Source organism: Brachyistius frenatus, unplaced genomic scaffold (assembly GCF_029030835.1).
Source record: "Brachyistius frenatus isolate BFR_SWC_R1_liver_20210118 unplaced genomic scaffold, ASM2903083v1 Contig_89, whole genome shotgun sequence".
Lineage (NCBI taxonomy): Eukaryota > Metazoa > Chordata > Actinopteri > Embiotocidae > Brachyistius > Brachyistius frenatus.
This window is the reverse complement of record NW_027210688.1, coordinates 295,380-316,049: the sequence shown is the minus strand read 5'-3', so window position 1 is coordinate 316,049 and position 20,670 is coordinate 295,380. Positions and strand designations below refer to the sequence as shown.

Here is a 20,670-nt window from a genome sequence, read left to right as displayed (position 1 = left end):
AATAATAAAAACAAAAAAACAACAACAACAGTAAAACAGGAAGTTGAACAAAATGGGTTTTGCATAAACAGAAGGAAAAAATACAACAACAGTGTTCTCATGCCGTAAAAAATGAATTGTAGGCCTGAGAAGTATTGTTTACAACAGGGAAGAGACACTGTGTCTGTGTTGCTATGGCAACTACATCAACAGCGTCAAGACAAAGAGACAGAAGGACAAGGCCACTGACATCACAGACGTGGAGTTCCTTTACTTCGCTGTAAAAGTGTTACGAGCGTCTGGTGCAAACAAGAATGCAAAAAATTCAAAAAGGAGGGAAAACGTATTCTGGTGTTAAAACAGAGATATAACAGAAATAAAATGCAAAAAGAAAACACTGATGGAACAATGTTTTAGCAGGAAGAATCTGAGGTTGAAAAAAAAGCTGATCACGGATAGAAGAAAGAAACATTTTGTCCAACTGTAACGTCCATCCGCATGTTTCTGAGGCTTTCAGACGAATCTAAAAGGTTTAGTTTTCTAGTTTTCAGACTTTTTTCTTCCTTCCCCTCAGAATAAAAACAAAATCACTCTTTATTTGAATGGCTGAAAACTCATGGATTCCTAACAGATAATGTATTCCAATAAACATTTACTATATGATATAGATAATATATAACATATAAACAATAGACAATAGACAAGATTCAAACTGACCATCTACAACGTCTTTAACACAAATTTGTGAATAAAATTTTGCATCAATTATTTGCTAAAGAAAGAAAACCATGAATTGAAAGAACAAAGCAAAGTGAAGCGTGAAGGTGGAGGTTGAGACAAACACACATGACAGCATGTGTGTGTGTGTGTGTGTGTGTGTGTGTGTGTGTGTGTGTGTGTGTGTGTGTGTGTGTGTGTGTGTGTGTGTGTGTGTGTGTGTGTGTGTGTGTGAGAGAGAGCGAGAGCCCTGTTCACCTTCATCTGAATGCCAGCTAAAGTTACTTCTGAGTGGACTGTCAACAGGAGGACCAGCTGGCTCAGTTTGGCAGCTGTGGTAGACACACACACACACACACACACACACACACACACACACACACACACACACACACACACACACACACACACACACACACACACACACACACACACTCAAACAAAAGTTGAGCAGCAGTGTGAAGTTGGCGGCTCTCCTGCGGGTCCAATTAGAACTGTTGAATATTCGGAGTCACCAGTCGGTTCTGGCACAAACTCAAACTCAACCAAGCAAGCAAAACAACTCGGGTGCAGAGACACGACCGGTACAGCAGGTACGTCTCCGTCGTGTCAATGATTTGGTGCAATAAACACTCGCGGAAGAGAAAAAGTTTGTGGTTTTTACTCCAAATCACTGAAGTCAACAAGTCTGCTGGTGTTCTGCGTGACTTTAAGTTTTGTGTCTGGAATTCGCTGCGACATCGATGAACCACGAGACGAGAGAAATTCAGCAACTGTCCGAGATTTTGCCAAAGACCTTATATGGCGTTTGTCTGCTTGTATTAGATTGGCTGTCGAAAATTAGAGTACGATGACTTCATGGAAATGTTGGATTCACGGGATTTTTGCACCAGCATGCCGACGAACCTTGATTCAGTGTTTTTAAAGTTTTTCTAGAGAACTGTAATGTAAATGGATCCGAGGGAAGCTTTCCAAGTGACGTCGCTGAATCAAGTTCCGCACGTTTTTTTGTGACCACTAATTTGTGAACATTTGCGATGTCACCACGGACCTGAAATTTGAGCAGAGGAACATCAAATTGTGTGTCTCAGTTTTGGGGAACACAGAAACAAGTCAGACAAGAGACAAATCAAGCGAGTCAGGGTGGTGGGCAGCATGAACCCTGTTGCCACGGCGCCACAGTTCAGGGGGTTTGCAGCGAATGTTTTCCCTCAGATGGTCCCAGTGGAACTCGGTGTTGACGGTCTGACCCTGGGGGACCAATTCACGGTGACACAACCACCAGCAACGTCAAAGAAAACCCACCTGGTCGCTCCTCACCTGAATTCACCTGATTTGTCCTGTTTTACTTCCTCTTAGTTCTAATGATTGTGTGCATTGAAGCAGGAGATTATATAACCTCAGCACATGAAGACATACAGAACACCTCACACTTAAATATGCGAACACATTCATGAAACCAGACTCGTTTTTTTTTTTTTTTTTACGGGGCGGCTGGCGTTCATCCGTTCGGATTCTTCTGTATTATTCATGCCATCGCCCTGAGCTGTAGTTTCCTACAGAGATGAGATGATAGCAGGAGAGAGTCTGCGACGGGACTTCAGTGTGATTAACGTTGGCGTGCCGAGCCTCCGTCGACCCGGAGACGTGTTCTACTTTTACTACACACACTCCGCCGAGGGGAACGTGGGATTTGAAAGCAGGTTGTTGTAAAGTCTGGAGGTGTTCCATGGCGAAGCTGCTCGGCGGTCCTGTTGGCTCTGCTGGTTATTTGGGGACAAGTCGGAGAGCGTTGTTCTACTTTTTACTCTCCACGATGAATTCTGTTTTTACTTCTACTCATTTAATACTTAATTGCATTTGATTTGATTCACATCTTTCGCTCAGAAGACAATGAGGCTGTGTTAACTACTAGATTGTACACTATTAGATGTCCTTTCACCATCTTGACTTATATGTCTCTCTGCTGCATTATAAGAGTTTTAACAAACTTTTTTTGCCACATGCTGAATGGATTTCTGTACATTTTTAGTGTCTACAAAATATCACATCATTGTCCTTAATGGAAAAACTGCAAGAATATATGTACAATTATGAAGGGTATGATTTTACAATCCACCTTATGCAATACTGCATAACAAACACCGTTTTCATCTAAACTCACCAATAGTAGAGAAGGTTAAATAGCAATGTTCAATACAATTAAACAAGTTGCGTAATCTTGTAATTTGATTATTAAGACTATAATTTCAGAACACAGTCATCACCTCCTTCACTTAATTCAAATTTCATTTTAAAGTCTATGCATGTTTGAACTTAACACATCCACCCAAAAACCAAATTTCCAATAGCTTCTGAATAAATACTGATGTAATACATTTCAATGGACCCTAAGAAATGCCTTCAATTCAATTTTGGTTCCCCATTAATGGAAAGATTCTAAAAACAGTAAATTTCTCTTTCTGTTTTTTTATTTTATTTTTGTGTCCATCCCAAAATCTGGTGTTGTGATGTGCATGGAGCGTCAAAGGGATTTCACGTCTTGACAAAATGAAATCTCAGCAGTGAGAATTTCACGATCAAAGTTAGGATCACGTCCGCTGACTGTTCTTCCTGCCGTCTTTCACCAGATCGAGGAGCGGCGCCACAGCGAAGGGAGCAACTCCACGTCGTGCGTCTTCATGGTCAACAAGCCGTACGCGCTCACCTGCTCGGTGGTGGCCTTCTACATCCCTCTGGTCCTCATGATGCTGGCCTACCAGAGGATCTACATCACAGCCCGCGCTCACGCCCTGCAGATCGGCATTCTGAAGCGGGCGGGAGGAGCCGCCGCCTCCGGCGCCGGGGTCGACTCCGCCGTCCACCAGCGCAATCACCGAATGCGAACTGAAACCAAGGCGGCGAAGATCCTGTGCATCATCATGGGGTGCTTCTGCCTCTGCTGGGCGCCGTTCTTCGTTACCAACGTGGTGGACCCCTTTATAGACTACACGGTGCCCGACCAGCTGTGGGCCGCCTGCCTGTGGCTGGGCTACATCAACTCCATGCTGAACCCCATCCTCTACGCCTTCCTCAACAAGACCTTCCGCCGTGCCTTCCTCACCATCCTGTGCTGCGGAAGGAAGCGGTACCGCCGGCCGTCCATCCTGGGGTCCAGCGCCCCCTGCACCGCCACGCAGATCAACGGCTCCACACATGTGCTCAAGTAAGTCCTCGAAGTCGTGGTGGTGTCGGGTCTGGTGCTGAAGCTGCACTCCTTTGAAAAAAGTTCCCTCAGTGGACGTTTATTGGTTGTTGTTGTTTTTTATGTCACAAAAGGTCATGTTTGTTGCTATTAGAGTCAACTTTTGGGTTCACAGTAATAATTGTGAGGAAAAACCTCGTACGAACAAGGTTGTACACTGTAAAAAATAGATAAATTGAGAAAACTTAATATTTATTAGTTGTAAAGTTAATAGTCATTTTAAGTTGGACAAACTTAAGGAAGCACTTTGGTTAAACTTCTCAACACAAGTTGACATAACACATTATGTGTTAGTTGAGTAAAGTGAAAACAAGTTTGCAGCTGGTTGCAGTATTTGTTTTTAGTTTTCTTAACTTTTTTTTTTTTTTACAGTGTAGTTTTATGTGCAAATAGTTGTAATACTTTGCAAACATTTAGAGTATAAGGCTGCTTTAATGTAAGACATATGGTGGTATGAAGCCATTTGTACTCGTTTTTCTTAATTGTTCACTTTTATTCTTTAAATCTGAGCTTTTCTCTTACAAAGAGCACTTTTTAACTAAGAGATTAAAGTAGTCATCCCACAGCTGGGGAGCCTTTTTTCCTTCGACTGCCCTGCATACTGTTGTTACTGCATACATTTCCTGAATAATGTGCATACAGCGGGGTTAAATTGGAAGCAGCAACAGTCCATTGTGAAGGACAATGATTTGTTTTCAGGTGCGTTAGAGGACTTTATCGCTATTAATAAGCCTTCAACAGCATGCTCTTGACTCATTACTCTCCCAACCTATTAGTGCTTGTGAGCGTCGAACACGTGTTTCACAGCGATAAGAGCCGTGACGTCTAACATGTGCTCCTCAGTAGCCCGCTGAATATTTCATGTTTTTTTTCCATCTGTGCGTCTTTAATAGGATGATCTAATCTGTATTCAGCGATGACAAACGTAACACCGCGGCCTGTTTATGCTGGGAGGATTAATTAATCGTGCACGTGTGTAATAACACATGCGTACAACATGGGGCGATTAAAGAAGAGTTCTTGCGTACAGAAATTACAGAAATATTCCAGTAACCTGCGACTCCACTGGGAATTGTAACTTCAGAACCTCCTCACGTCTCCAGAGCTTCATCGCTCATCCTTTTACGCCCTTTCCAACACCGTCGCTTGTAAATAGCATCAATTATTTTGTCACATTTACATCTCAGGGATAAATCAGCCAGTTAATCAGATGACACACTGTATTAAACACTAAAATGATACACGAGTTGAAATGATGTCTCATGATGGCCGTCACTGGATATTAATGTTCTCCATGTCTGAGTGAAGGAGTGTGACAGGGCCATGAACCAATTTAAATACAATTTATAAACATGTGGTGTGTGATTGACCCTGAACAATAAATGCCATATGCAGATTTGTTTTTATTCACATAAAAGCGTTAGTAATAATGACTTTAAATAGTTTTTCACCAAAGAAAACAGTCTCGACTTTCTCGACATCCGGTTCGTCTTCCGTCAATCAATCAGGCTTTATTTGTACAACACACATATATCACCATCCTATGCTATAAATAAAACCATTGGAGGAAACAGACTCAGTAAAATCAGGAGAAAAGGAAACCAGGAAATGCTGGAGATAGGAATTAGAGTTCAATAAGATACTACAATAAAGAATACCTTTATGTCGACTAATAAAATCAATTAAAATGCGTGTAAATAGTCAAATAAATCAATAAAATTCAAGTTAAATAAAATGCTAAAATAGAGTAAACAACTAGATAAAAACTGATTGACAAAAACACAACAATACATGTGTATTCTTGTGTTTTTGTCAATCTGTATTTAACATTATAAAGACAAAACACATGATCAAGCCCCGTCAACGTACATTAGTCCTGCTCGTAAATGCCATGTTTAATTTTAGGTGCACAAAAGAGCGCTTCAGTTTAACCTCATTAAAACACATTACTCTGCATCTCCGCATTTTAACGGTAATACTTTCGTATTCAGTGTTCAGGACGTGAATTATTCCAGTTTACAAATGATTCAATCTTCAAATAATTTGGAGGAAAAATGTATTTATGACTTCAGCAGCAGAACGGCTAAGCTCTTTGCAGGAAAACATTTTGATGGACACTAATGATAACCAGCATCCCCCCCATAGACAGATTTTGTTTTTTCCAGCAGTGCATGTTATGTGTTTTTTAAAGAAAAGTAATCCATCTCTTTGGAAGATGGAGGTCATTATGTCGGCGAATCTTAACTCGTCGCTATATTCAACGATAATTGCGTGAGCTCTACGAGACACCAGTTACATCTTGTACGTTCCCTTTGCACACGCTCTCATTACGCCTCCCGGTGTGCTATTGATAGAAACTCAGCGGTGCGCCGACACCTCTGGACTTCAGAGGGTCTCTGGCTGCTCGCTGGAAGATGTGTATTAGTCCGAGTTCCAGTCTCCCTGCAGAGCTGAAGGTCTGTTCAAAGCCTTCGGCGAGCTGCTGCTCACATCAGCGGACGCCTCATCGCACACACACACTGTTACATGTGCAAGGCCGCTGTGAATAGACATAATCGTGGCTGATATTGATAAAGTGAGGATGTTATTAGATATTTAGCATAGCTGTGATCTCGTGCTGCTTCGAGACTTATTTTGTTGATCGTCATTTAATGTAGACCGTGGAAACTTCAGAGAAAGAGTTTTTTGAGTTTCAAGTGTTCATATTTTAAGAGAATGGTTTAATAAAAGAGGACGCTACCAACTGGAAGTTCTTCTGCGGGTTTGACGTCTTGGTGACTAATTCTTGCTGGAAAGACAGAACACAACAGACGCAGATCAATAAATTAATGTCGCATCAGCAAATAATGTCTCAACAGAGACATTATTGTTGTTATTTTTTTAGCAGTGTGGTCGGAAATTAATTTAGCTTCGAGCCGTGCTCTCTGAGTTAATTTAAATCAGCTGTTAGCATTTCCTACTTTCAACTGATTGACAGCTGAAACATGAATCAGCGAGGTAATCAGATTGTGATTGGCGGGTGGGGGGAGAGTGGGGAGAGAGCGGGGAGGAGGGATTTACTGCCCCGTTGACGTCTGAGGGAATTCACAGCTGATGTCTCTTCTCGTTTATCACCCTACAACTCAAACAGCAACGCCCTCCCAGGCACCCTGACGCCGTTACGGTCGCTGTTTACTGATGTTGGACTCTACAGAGTTGCATCAGGCACCCGAATGCAACACGAACGTCACTCAATATAAACTATCGCCGCCGCTGTACAACACGGCGCCGTGACTCCACTGCCTTCTGGGAACGGGTCCGGCTCTAGAAGCGTTCACTCAGACTGGAGCGTGTTCCCCGTTGACCCTCCGTTTCACAGCTCATCTCCAACTCTTTAAAAAGGTCGTGACTCATTCGTGTAATTGACAGATAGACGGAAAAGAAGCTTCTTCTTTTTGTTCTGTGAAAAAAAAAAACTTGTGAATGGGATTCTAACAGCTGGAGAATCTGGAGGCAAAGTAAAGCACATGGCATCTTTTATTCGTCTTAAATATTATATTATGTATATATACAATATCAAATATACTGAAATCCACAAATACATGTGTTATGTCTCGAGCCTGTCGACGCGGAGAGAACAAACTGTATCGAAGGAGCAATTCTTCACAATCTGAGGAAGAGAAGGAGTGACAAGAGGAGAGGAAGGAAAAGCAACAAACAAATAAAAGGGGAGATCTGAAAAGTTGAGAGAGGAAGAGATGAAGAAGCAGGTGAATGGAGGCAGAAGATTAGGAAAGGAAGAAAGAGCGAGAAGAAGAAGAAATGTGGGGTAAGAAGGAAAAAGAAGATGAGGAGGAGATGGGGTTATGAAGAGGAAAAGATTAAGAAGAAATGCCAAATAAATTAGATTAAGGAAGGTTCAAAGTGTAATATCTGAAAATTGTTCTCCATATATTTGAACAGGATCTCTGTAACTCCAGTTCTATAAACTACAGGAAACATGATTGATGTCCGTGTACTTTAAAAGCTTTGAGTTTCCGTCATGTGTCGTACCGTGCGAGAGATGGCGAGTTTTACGGTGACTGCTTGGTATGTAATACAACACAGGTGGTTAAACTCATGGAAATATAAAGGACCTTTAACTCAGAAAAACAGTCAGGAGGAAAAGAAAATGTTCTAAAATCAAATTATTACAGCTTTTCAGCCTCTTGATGCACAATACAAGTGTTAAAGTTCAAAACATGTTTTTACGAGCTACAATCCCACATGCTGTTTTTATATATTTTGAATCTTCATTTGAAAAGTGCTTTAAAGTTTAAATAGCACTTGTCCTGAATGAAGTATCAGACCAAAAATATATATATATATTTTTTTTTTAATGTAATTTTCTTTTCATGTTTCTTTAGGACATAAAAAGTTATTTTGTTTTGTAAAAAACATGATTTTTGCTTCATAACGAAACACAAACACACAAGTGCAGATCTACAGCTGAATATAATTTCTCTCTGAGACACATTAAAAGCACTGAATCACTCTGTACTCCAATTAGACCTTAATTGTCTCTTCAGATGGAATGAATTAAGCACTTAAGCGTTTTACATCGAACAGAAAAGCAACTCATTTAAATGCATCATTTTATTTAAGGAGAGGTTATGTCTATGTGACAAATACATTTGAATGATGCTGTTGACCAAATTCATATCAGACCTATAATCAAATGCGTTAAATGTTTTCTAAAATAAAACACAACGAGCACAGAAAAGCTTCTAAAACATAAAGAAAAGAGCGAAGTATAAAATGAAGTATCTGCTCTAGGTTTTATTTATTTATTTATTTGCACATCTTGACCTTTGACTGTAAATTGTGAGTTTCTCCGTTTTGTGACCCGGTTTGGATGATTGAATGAACAAAATGAAGACTGGAGGGAAATTTTAGGACCATTTTAGAGACAAAGAATCCATTCAGCCTCGTTTCTGGCGACGCTGCACTCATGTAGTAAAACTGTGCAGATTTCAAATCAGAGCCACCCGTCGCCACGGCGACTCAATCGAGATTAAATCATTTCCCTTTCAAAGAAAACTGGTTAAAGTTAGTGGAACCAAATATTCCTGTTAATGGAGCCTTTGAAAAGTAATTACAGCGTGGCGATAAAGCCACAAAGATTTGCAGGTAGTTATTAAGCTCGAGGCACTTCTGAACTTTTCAATAATGAATTTGTCGAATGATTAATTTCGAAATGATTATTTGTAAGGAACAATACAAAAATTTGAGGAAGTGATATGAAACTTCAAGTAGCTGCTGTTTTTCTATGTATTCTCCCGTTTCAATTCGCCGTCGCTGCTTTAAAATCGAAGAGCGTCTCGTTTCTGGATCCTCCGTTTAGCACAGGTGATGATTGGAAGCGTTTCCGTTGTGTTTCGTACGGGGATGTAAAAATGTTATCGCGCTCGGCAGGTCGGGATTTTACTGGCGGAACAAAACTGCAGCTCCTCTCCATTATTCACCGGCGTCGCCTCCAGCTGGGAATATTACCGCTGGCTGAAAATATGCAGCCGCCACTCGGCCTGCTGCTGCTGTGCAGACAAAAGGGTTTAGACACGTTCAAATGCACACAGATACAATAAACACACACGGACATACGTGTGTGTGTGTGTGCTTCACTTCCAAAGGTCATAGAAGAAGAATAGGAGGTCAACTAAACAACTAAAGCCAACAGACACACGAATACACAAAACATAGGTGCACAAAATGATGCATGCTCATTAAGAGCATTAAAAATGCATCAAAACCACTTAAAGACGTGTTTTTAAACCTTATGAGGTTTTCTTACATGGAATTTACGTGGTTCTGTTTTTTTGTTTTTGTTTTAATGACCTCAAGTAACAACTCCCTCTAGTGGCAGGAGGAAGTATGACAGAAGACGAGGAGGAAGGTGTCCGCAAAGGGAGGTTACAACATCTGATGAGAAAATTAAAACATATCGGAGGAGAAATTGGTCATTTAGGCTCGGTTATTGATTATGTTGCTTCATTTATGGCCAGAAAGTTTGGAAATATTCCCTTTTATCAGTTTGGTTTGCTTTGTCCCTTCGTCTCGTTTTGTCTCTTTCATCCTTACATTTTTCCGTCCCTCATATTTGCTCCTCTGTGTTGTCTCTTTCTTAATGTCGCTCCTTTCGGATTCTTTCATTTCCTTTTTCTTTCTTTCTATTTCTATTTCTTTCTATCGGACCTGAAGCGATACCACACACACTGTCCCCACTTGTGTGTGTGTGTGTGTGTGTGTGTGTGTGTGTGTGTGTGTGTGTGTGTGTGTGTGTGTGTGTGTGTGTGTGTGTGTGTGTGTGTGTGTGTGTGTGTGTGTGTGTGTGTGTGTGTGTGTGTGTGTGTGTGTGTGTGAACTATAGATTGAATATAGAAAGACCAAATCAGAGTGTGATGAAAGGAGATCGACTAGTTGTGGTGGAACAAGTCGTCGTGACTTATATTTTTTTGGTACATTTCTTTAATGATCTTTTACTTTGCCATATGTTGCCTAAAAAAAAGGAAGTTTCCTCTCCTGAAGTTTCCAATTATCTTCGCTTTTTACATCACGTGACTGAACTTTCAACTTCAAATGGAAGAACGAGTGTCGCCAACAGGTTTCCGATTCCTCCTGAACGAGGCAACAAATCGTTTTGGAAAATGATCTCGTTTGTTTTGCTTCAGTATCGTAGAATTCATATAAAATTTAAAAAAAAAAAAAAACATCCATAAACTTCAGGCTCTGTGAAAGGAAAGAGACGTCGTGCAATGTTGTGTGAATGTGTCCTTTATTATTATTTTATAATGAAGACATCCTCAGTTAGAATTCTCACACACACACACACACACACACACACACACACACACACACACACACACACACACACACACACACACACACACACACACACACACACACACACACACACACACACACAATCTGTAGTCTTGTCTTGCCTGCTGTCTGATGGGTCGTCTGGGTGTAAACTAACCTTGTTTTTCCCTTTCTCTCTCCCTCCCTCCTGCTCCTTTCATTTTTTATTTATTTTTGTATCTTCCTTCCTTCCTTCCTTCCTTCCTTCCTTCCTTCCTTCCTTCCTTCCTTCCTTCCTTCCTTCCTTTGTTGTGTCTTTGTTAATCTTTCCCTTTATTTCTTGACTTTGTTTCCTCCCCTTATTCTTTCCACTGATCCATCCTTCCTGTTTCCTTTCTCACTGTTTGAATTCCCTTCCTTGATTTCTTCTTTCTGTGCTGACTGTCATCTTCCCTCTTTGGTGTTGTATCCCCTTCGGCTCTCATTTTACTCTTTTTTGCCTCTTCATATCATTTCTTTCCTTCCCTGTTTCCTCCACCGGCTGCACTTGCCACCTGATATTTTCTTCCTCCCTCCTCCTCCTCCTCCTCCTCCTCCTGTCTCTCCAGTGGCTGCTCCTCTGCCTCCAAGCTGCTGCTCTGGTTCTGCAACACCAGACCAGTTCCTGTCTAGCTGCTGTTTGTCTAGAGCGTCTCAAGGCTCTATCAAGTGAGTCTGCTGCCTCTCACACACACACACACACACACACACACACACACACACACACACACACACACACACACACACACACACACACACACACACACACACACACACACACACACACACAGACTTCCCCACACAAACATACCGTTTGTTCCCACCTTTCATCTCCATGAATTATAGAAAGACAAACAATGATGCTGATTCCTATTAAATTAACTCTTTTCAAATGCCAGGTGTCATTTGTGCCATAAGACAACAATCCTGTCACGTTAGGAAAATCTTTCCTCGTATTTTACTTTCTACTTTTATTTTCTTTCTGGTTTTTTTGTCACACATTTGGTCCAAACTGGGGAGGTGTTGAGGGGATGCAGTGTTTTAAATCCTGAAGTTGTACAGTGTACAGGGTGGACAAATATGGATGAAGAAATGTGTGTCTGCTGTGAGCAGGATGCTGGATCTTGAGAGATAAGTAGTATTGATAAAACCAGTCCATCTTCTTTTGTTTATTTTCCATAACCTGTGTGTGTGTGTGTGTGTGTGTGTGTGTGTGTGTGTGTGTGTGTGTGTGTGTGTGTGTGTGTGTGTGTGTGTGTGTGTGTGTGTGTGTGTGTGTGTGTGTGTGCGTGACCTCACTGTTGATCCGCTCTGGGCCAATCGCAGCTGATTGTCTTTGATTGGTTTGAAGAAAAATAGTAAAAACACCCAGAAATCTGAAAGGAAACTCCAACAACACCTTTAATTTGTTTTTGTTCAGAAATGATGAATTTGTTGTCGTAGAGTTTATTTTTCAAGCTTTTCAGTTTTATCACTGATTTGGTCTCTTTCGAAGGTCGTGTCCTTTCGTGAATGCTGCTGAATGCTGTATAGTTAAGTCATGTTTATCCTGAGTGTGAAGGACTCTCTGTCTGACCATTATACGGTGCGAGATGGATAAAGAGTTAAAGACAGTATGAGGATAAAAACAAGTTATTACCTTCAAGCGACATTTTCAAATCAAAACTTCTGGAAGCAGCGCATGATGATGTTTAAGAACACGAGCAGCAGCGTCTCCATGCGACTCCATGTGTCTCCATGCGACTCCATGCGTCTCCATGCGACTCCATGTGTCTCCATGTGACTCCATGCGTCTCCATGCGACTCCATGTGTCTCCATGCGACTCCATGCGTCTCCATGCGACTCCATGTGTCTCCATGCGTCTCCATGTTTAGCTGCAGAGCAGAATACTTGTTTTCTAATCTTCTTTCCTGAACAACAGTGCAAACATTTTCCCAGAAAAAAACCCCAATTTGTAAGAAATAGTGGACGATGAATCACAGACTCCGATTTAATTGATCTCAGCTATTGTTTTCTTTGCGCATAAATATTTAGTGTAATGACTTTGGGGGATCGACATTACATGCCACTACAGCACATTTACTCTTTGGCTAATTAGTGTGTTTCCTCATTCTCAGCACACAATGGACATAATTCAGTCCCTATACGCAAATTCATTTTTGCATTACTTAGTAAATGAATTAAGCCTCTATTGTGAATATATGACACTCATTATGTTTAATGTATTGCATTTATTCATGTTTACCGCGAATGCTATAATTGCATTTTATTTGTCGACTTGCAATATATTTAAATGTCTTTGGGAATTGAGGGATGCTTCATCATAGTTAAGAAGCACTTTAGGGGAGTCGGGAGCAAAGCGCGGCTGTTTTATGACGATGTTCTCCATGTAGGCTTTCTGTTATTGTAAAGTAACTTCTCGGATCCTCGTATGAGTCCGAACCGAAACGCTTCCAAAACTTTGTCGATTTACATGTTTTTGGTGATAAACTGTAAAATGTAAAAATCATTGCAGAGGATTTATATTTAATTAAATAAGTAGTCTTTAATGCGCACGTCAAAACAGCCCAACTCAGTATCACGGCGAAGTGTGAAATAGACACGCCGGTCCACTACGGCAAAATCAAAAAAACGTGAGATAAACACGATTTCGTTTTTTTAAGCGTGAAAGTTACACGTTTTGAAAGCCGCTCTTATCAGGCTGTATTTTCCATGTAAACACGGCGGCGGCCGGATGCGCTCGTAGACGCAGAAATTCATCTTGAAGAATTTTTTATTACGCTACCAGACTTTGTGCCGACATGCAGGACTTTTCTAAATGTTTGCATACCTGTCGCTGCTCCGCTGTTGTTTTTCTTTCCATTGTGATTTTCTTTTTTGTCACTTCCTGACCTGAATCCCAAACATCTGGATGGATCAGAAAAAAAAAACCTCTGATGAATGTGGTCACGAGCTGTGGTCCAGGTGTGCGTGTGTGTTTCTGACATGAGTGACAGATAAATAACTGATTCTTGTGTGTGTGTGTGTGTGTGTGTGTGTGTGTGTGTGTGTGTGTGTGTGTGTGTGTGTGTGTGTGTGTGTGTGTGTGTGTGTGTGTGTGTGTGTGTACACTTCTAACACGTATGCGTGTATGTGACGGAACATCTGGACGGGTGGCAGCTGTAGGAGACTCCCGACTTCCCAGTTTTGTTGCAGATTGCAGCGCCATTTTCAGAGCTATAAGTGTGAACGTTGTCATAGCTCTTTAAATGGTACTGCTGTATGCATTCAACGAACCGGCACCGTCGTCAGTGTGGACGAAGTCTCCGTGAGCCCTTCTTCTTTTCTTCGTCACTGCTATTATCGATCAAAAAATAAATAATAAAGTATATTTGAAGGAAAGAGAATGCAGGAATGGTTTTGGAGTGTCTGAGTGGAGAGTTTAAAGCAGCAGCACTCGTAGTTTCTGAGTGACGGCGTGCGGGAGAGTTGATTTATTGATCTTCGGTCTCCTCAGACTGTCGGGCGGTCGGTCGTGTGTCAGTCAGGAGACTTTTCTCTGTCGCTGCGCATTTTTGTTGAATGAAAGGTGCGGAGCGCTTCGGATTGTCTTCGTGATAGGATTTTTAAATATATCTGAAGGCAAAGCAGAGATCTGACATCGGGGGTTGTCGGGGCGGTGAAGCGACGCTCGTCAGCGGACCGAGATCGCTCGTAATTCAGGCTATTTATGTCGGAGGTCAGTGGGAGGATGGAAGGAAGAGTTGATGAGCTGCTGTCTTACAATGTGAAGCCGTGTGATTTCATCCATCTGATTGTAAAAGACATAATCATATTTTCAGGATAAAACCAAATTATCAAACACCGCTGGTTGTTTGTTAGTTATAACAGATGTTTTTTGTGATTTGGATTACTGTGTACAAGTCGTCTGCCCTTTTTTCATGTTTCCACGTCAGCAGGTGTCTGACACATTTAGACATGTGGTTCTTTGTGTTTGTTTCCTTCCCTTTTTTCTGCATACTTTTTATCCTAAAGTTTATTTGTGTTCCTTCGTGTGTTTCCCCTCGTCAGCCGCCTGGCGCATCCTTTGAATGTGCTCGGCGTGCTGCGAACCCTCGAGCAGCTTTTCTGAAGAGGCTTTTTTATGACTCAACAACACGATTGTGTTGTGTTTTTTTCATTTTTACTGCCCACGCATAATGGATTTTATTGCTGCAGCTGGCTATTGGCAAAGAGCTATCTACGGGGACTTGAATGTGCGTTGATGGGTATGGTATAGGATTTCTATGGAGAACTCATTACTGCTGCAATTTCGCTTGGAAATAACAGAAAAGGAGAGAACTGAAGGAATGAGCTCAATCTTTGAAATAAGGAGACAACTGGTCCCCGACTTTATTACGAGGGGACAGTCTTGGTTACAGAGAGACGAGGAGACGTCACTTTGCTGGTTGTCGTTTTCCCGTCCAGCACCCATACTGCTTGAACGTACCTGCACCCATCGGAGCACCCGTGAACATGTTGGTATTAAAACGAGGCGTGCTCAGGTGTTTTGCTTTGTTGAAACCACAGACAGCGAACGACCAACAAAAACCTTCGTGAATGTACAATTCTTCTACAATTAAATTACTGTCAAATACATTTTCGAAACACAGATTCAGTTGATCCATTCAACCAAAGATTTAATGCAAAGTTTCATGACTCCAGTTGAAAATATTCTTCAAATCATAAATGAAGGCGCCTCCCAGCCCCCCCACTGTTGATCCCCATTCACCTGCTCTGTCACTGCCGAGTTGATTAATGGCCCTGAAAGCTGTGTGTTACTTTTAGGCCAAGCTATCATGTGGTTCTGTTGGACTTGAACTGGACTGTTGCAGCGGCTTTCCAAGTAGCTGCAGCAGGAATTACCCGACTGAACTGAACACGTGTGCAGCGGGAGAGCTGTCCTCAATCAGTAACCACATTAAAACTGCTCAGGAAGGATTTTCACTTCCTAATTGAATTGACGCGCTGTGTGGGCCGCTGCCTCGCTAACTCCACCTCTCTCCTCTCTGTTTGTTTCCCTGTCTGTCTCTATGTCCCTCGAAGACACACACAACTCTGTCAACTCGGCCCAGATGAAAGACAGCGATTACCATAAACAACGTAGATGCATCTGGCTCACATCTGCATGCGCACACAATAGAAAAGTTCTGCAGAAACGGGCGGTATGTGGCTCACAGCTGCCACACGTGGGTTGTCCATCACTGTGGGACAAACACGCATCGAGTTCCTTAATACTGTAATATTTCTTGTAAATAGATAGATAATGCATCTTTCTCATACTTTTAATTGCATGATTAGTAACTCTTGCATGGTTAGACATGCAACTTGTGGAGGTTGTGCAGGTCTGGAGAAATTGGAGACCTTTGGGAATTTTAAGCCAGAGATTTGCTTGGTTTTGATTTTTTTTTTTTTTTTTTTTTTTTTTAAATGAACTGTCTTTTTCATGCATGCAAAGTGTCATTTCGTTGGTTTAAATTGATGCAAATGTTGACTAAAAACCTTTCAAATAATCGTAGTGATTAAATTCCCTGAGATATTTGTAAGTTGTGTGATGCAGAGCTCTGCGCTGATTTAGAGTTTTTGTAGAGATTCTCCCGAAACTCTGCCAACGTTCTACCTTCGGGCAGGAAGCAGCTTCACCTCAGCTCATGTATAGGCAGCGATATTCACGTACACTTTCCTCTTATATTGGATTATAAATCTTTCAGGCTGCACGATGCGAGGTGAAAAAGAGAAAGACTGTTTGTTCCCCATCTTTTTCTTCTATTCTCAAGCACACACACACTTCTTCTTTTTTTTCCTTTTTCCTCATTTTGCTGACACACAAAACTTTAAAAGAAACCCAATGCACAAATATGCACACACACACACACACACACACACACACACACACACACACACACACACACACACACACACACACACACACACACACACACACACACACACTCACACACACTCACACACTCACACTCACACAAACACATATTGAGTCTCTGAGGTTTCATTCATGATTGCTTCTCGTCTGTTTATGGAGGTCTGTTTATTTTCTTCGTTCTGAGCATCATGTAAATATGGAGATATTTCCCCTCGTCTCACGGGACTCTCTGCAGAAATATTATTTTTTATTTTTTTCCCTCCCTGCCAGGTAGAAAGCTCAGCTTGGCAGGACATTTTCCACCCTCCGGTCTTCACTATCCATGCCGTCTCACAGAGATCCGAAGGGGCGGGGGGACGTGCAGAGAAAAAAAAGTGGAGATTATTTTACAGCTGATTCAACAAGTCCTCAAACTAAATGAAAATATAGATCCCGGTCTTCCAGATTGATGTGTTTGACTCGTTTGAAGAGGAGCCATGTGAACTTGTTATGAATCTGAAAAAGAAATGGGCCGACGTTCTCCTCCTCTTCCGCTACCTCTGTGTTTTGTTTTTCAAATTAACCGTTGCTATGAGAAACAAAAACCTCTGTGTGGCAATTTTTGAGAAAGATTTGGATCATGAAATGAGGCAGGCCTGCTCGGTTCTCTTTAGCCATTTGCAGGGTTTTAGCCGTTTCTATTCCAGGCCTCGGCTCCCTACGTAGAAATGTTCCGCAAAACAAGTTCCTCCCGACTATATTTTATATATAAAGACCCAAGATGATTTTAATTTGTTTGCAGAAGTACAAACAAGCCAGAGCATTTTTTTTTCTCCCACCAGCAGTGACGTCACCCGTTGGGTTTGTGAACGGCCTTTATGAAGCCTCCAGTTCGGTATTTTGGACGTCACCATCTTTGCTAGTTCGGAGCGATTTGGAGCAGGAAGTGACCATATTTGGAGGAGCTGGGGGAGGAGCCAGCTGGTGAATCTGACTCTATCTGATTGGAAACCCGACGATACTACGTCCCGCCCACCGATAGCTGTAACCTGACTTCAACTCAGAACTGTCAATCTAAAAAGACACGCCCCCCCAAAAAAAACCACGGCTTTTTGAGGTTTATCTTCTAATTAATGACGGGATTATTTTCCGGTGGACCGCCAGAAAACGAATAAAGAAGGAGCTACTGGGATTAAACGCTTCCCAGTCGGCTGCTGGGAAAGTGTGTGGGAGAGTGACAGCTTGTGTCCATGTAGGTTGGACAGATGGTCAAGGACACACGAATAGGACAGAGTGCAGGAACTCTGTACAGACAAACGGCAGTTACAATATAATTGTAATCGGATTCACATGTGGCGTCAGCTCAGCTCTTATCTCCCCACGCAGGGCATGAACATGTCCATCAATACATCCGCATGTCAGCCTCTCACTGTCTGACCTACTGGTCTCCCGACGCAAGATGAAGCTTCAGTTTAACCCTTAATTTGACTTCAGGTTCTAATGACAATCCTTAGTTGTTATTAGAGTCATTATAGCTGCTGAATTATACATCTTCATAATGAGAATGGGCCAAATGACAATGTGGCAAAAGAATGGCGATCTTTTATTTTTTTTTGCATGCAGGATGCATAAATCCAAGTCCTCACCAGAACATCGCGTGCGTTCAGTTTGTCCGAAGTGAATCAAAACATCAGCGAGCTTTAAGTCGTTCTTTATTTGAAATGTTGAGGTTTGGCCGATAAGACTTAACGAAGTCGAGGCTCGAGCTGGCGGAGGCCGGCGGGACCGAGCTGTGGCGAGATGTACGGTAAATATTTTAATGCGTCTTCTCCCGGGAACGCCGGAGGTGGAGGGGGGGAGGGGGATTTACAATAACACGTCAAAACAAGCGCTGGCGGTCCAACTTCGTACGGTAGCTTCGTCGTCTTGGGACCGCTGCGTTCATGAAGTACAGAACATTTTAAAATGATGGTTGAGTTTATTCCCAGTCATGCAGAAAAGAGGACAAACATTGGTTTTAAAAATTATAGGACCTCCACAAGCACATTGCAAAATAAGAGTTTACAGTGACATTTTATTTTTCGATTCTCACACTGCCAGGCTGTTTCTCAGTAAGCAGCATTTGAATTTTATTTTTTTTGAATTTTTTTTGCTGTCTTATATTGTTGCAAAAGAGTAAATTAGAAAATAGAAACAGGTTTCAAAAAAAGTTACATCTCCACTTTTGGGGTACACATTTTTTCATGTTTTAGTAATGTGGAAAACGTATCGGGAGGTGGTGTTGTTTTGGACATAAAGGTCCTCCAGCTGTTTTATTACATAATATAAATACATGAAAATGAGCAAATTAGCTGCTGTTATTACAGCTGAGTTTTAATCATCTTTTAATTCAAAATAAATTTCAGTTCAGTTTTAGTTTGTTGGTTTTGAAGAAGCCATTTAGAATTATTATTTATATAAGTTTCAGTTCCACTTGTATTATTCACATGGATTTTTTTTTTTTTTTTTTTTTTTACTGTTTTGGTGTAAAACAATATTTTAAGATATGATCAGAACAGGAAACATTTTAGTCTATTAGTTAAAAAATATATATCATCCCAAAGCACCAATCTATGCTTTACTAAAGGCCACGTGTTGCACTTTTCCTCTTTCATAAACACATCAAGATATTTAATACGTAACAGACACCAAAAACAATATGTATCAAAAACAATAAATATTTTATTCTTTTATGAGAAAGAACCAAAACGTCACTTTAATTGATTCGTAGCTTTTTGATTACAACTTACATGTCTTCGTAAAAAGACTTTCTAAAAGAATCAATATTTACAACTTACATGCAGGTATATGGCGCGCACACACACACACACACACACACACACACACACACACACACACACACACACACACACACACACACACACACACACAACGTGTACATGTACACACACAGAAACGCACACGGTGGTGATTTCTCCTCATTTCAGTCATGTTAGCGATTAGCTGAGGAATGTTGCGTTGCAGATATCAGTCATCCAGAAATAATCAAACCTCGGATCCACTCAGGGGTCGGGGGGGCAGTGAGCTGATCCTATTCCTGCAACACACACACACACACACACACACACACACACACACACACACACACACACACACACACACACACACACACACACACACACACACACACAAACAAACCATGTCCCTGTTACCTTGAAGCTTGTGCGACTCTACTTGTGTTTTTTTCAGCACAGCATGTTCCTTCAGGATTCACCTCCCACTCTCAGCAGTGTGACGAGTGCGTAGGCCCACAAGCACGTACAATATACACACACACACACATGCACACACTCAGGCGTGCACGTGTGTCGTGTTGACTTCCCCACAGGCCCCGCCCCGCGTATACTTCACCCTCATGCCTCAGCGGTCGTGTCCCGACTGAAGTCCCGTTTTAATGTTCTGAGACAAACTGAGCGGGAGGTTTCGGTGTTTCAGCGCTGCAGGTCTCTGAGACGGCTGCTTCTCTGGCAAAAGAAAACAAAAAAACATGACTAGTTTCCAGAGGAAAAAGGTTATTCAGGCGGTTACCTGACCCGCTTTGCAAAGACGAAACACTTTAAGAGCACAGAGGCGAGGTTAGAGGGGAAAAGTGCAATTTGGAAATATGTCTAATGACAAAGAGAAGCTAGTTTCAAAATGACCACAGAGGATATATCGGCCATCACGCTCTGCTATTTTAAACATGTGCTTTCTAATTATACTGGTAGGCCAAGTGGACTGTGCTGCAGGAACGGTTTAGAGAAGCTCGTATGGACACATTTGGACTTTTCGTTTTGCTGGATGGTTTTTGAAATCTATCGTCAACTCCAGCAAATATATATAAAAAAAAAAAAAAAGGAAGAAATGACACACCGCTAGTCTCTGAAAGGCCGAGAGATTTTCAGAACCATCTTTCAAGCCAGCGGAGATTGAAACTCAACAAAGTTATTGATAAAG

General features: G+C 41.6%; 1 protein-coding gene across 1 annotated transcript in view; it reads left to right on the top strand.

Moving 5' to 3' along the window:
- htr4 (5-hydroxytryptamine receptor 4) overlaps positions 1–20,670 on the top strand; it is a 112,561-nt gene that overhangs the window by 77,783 nt on the left and 14,108 nt on the right. Inside the window, exon 6 of the mRNA XM_069710089.1 lies at positions 3,327–3,901. Within this exon, the coding sequence (XP_069566190.1) occupies positions 3,327–3,901 (575 nt within the window). The remainder of the gene's footprint in view (positions 1–3,326; positions 3,902–20,670) is intronic.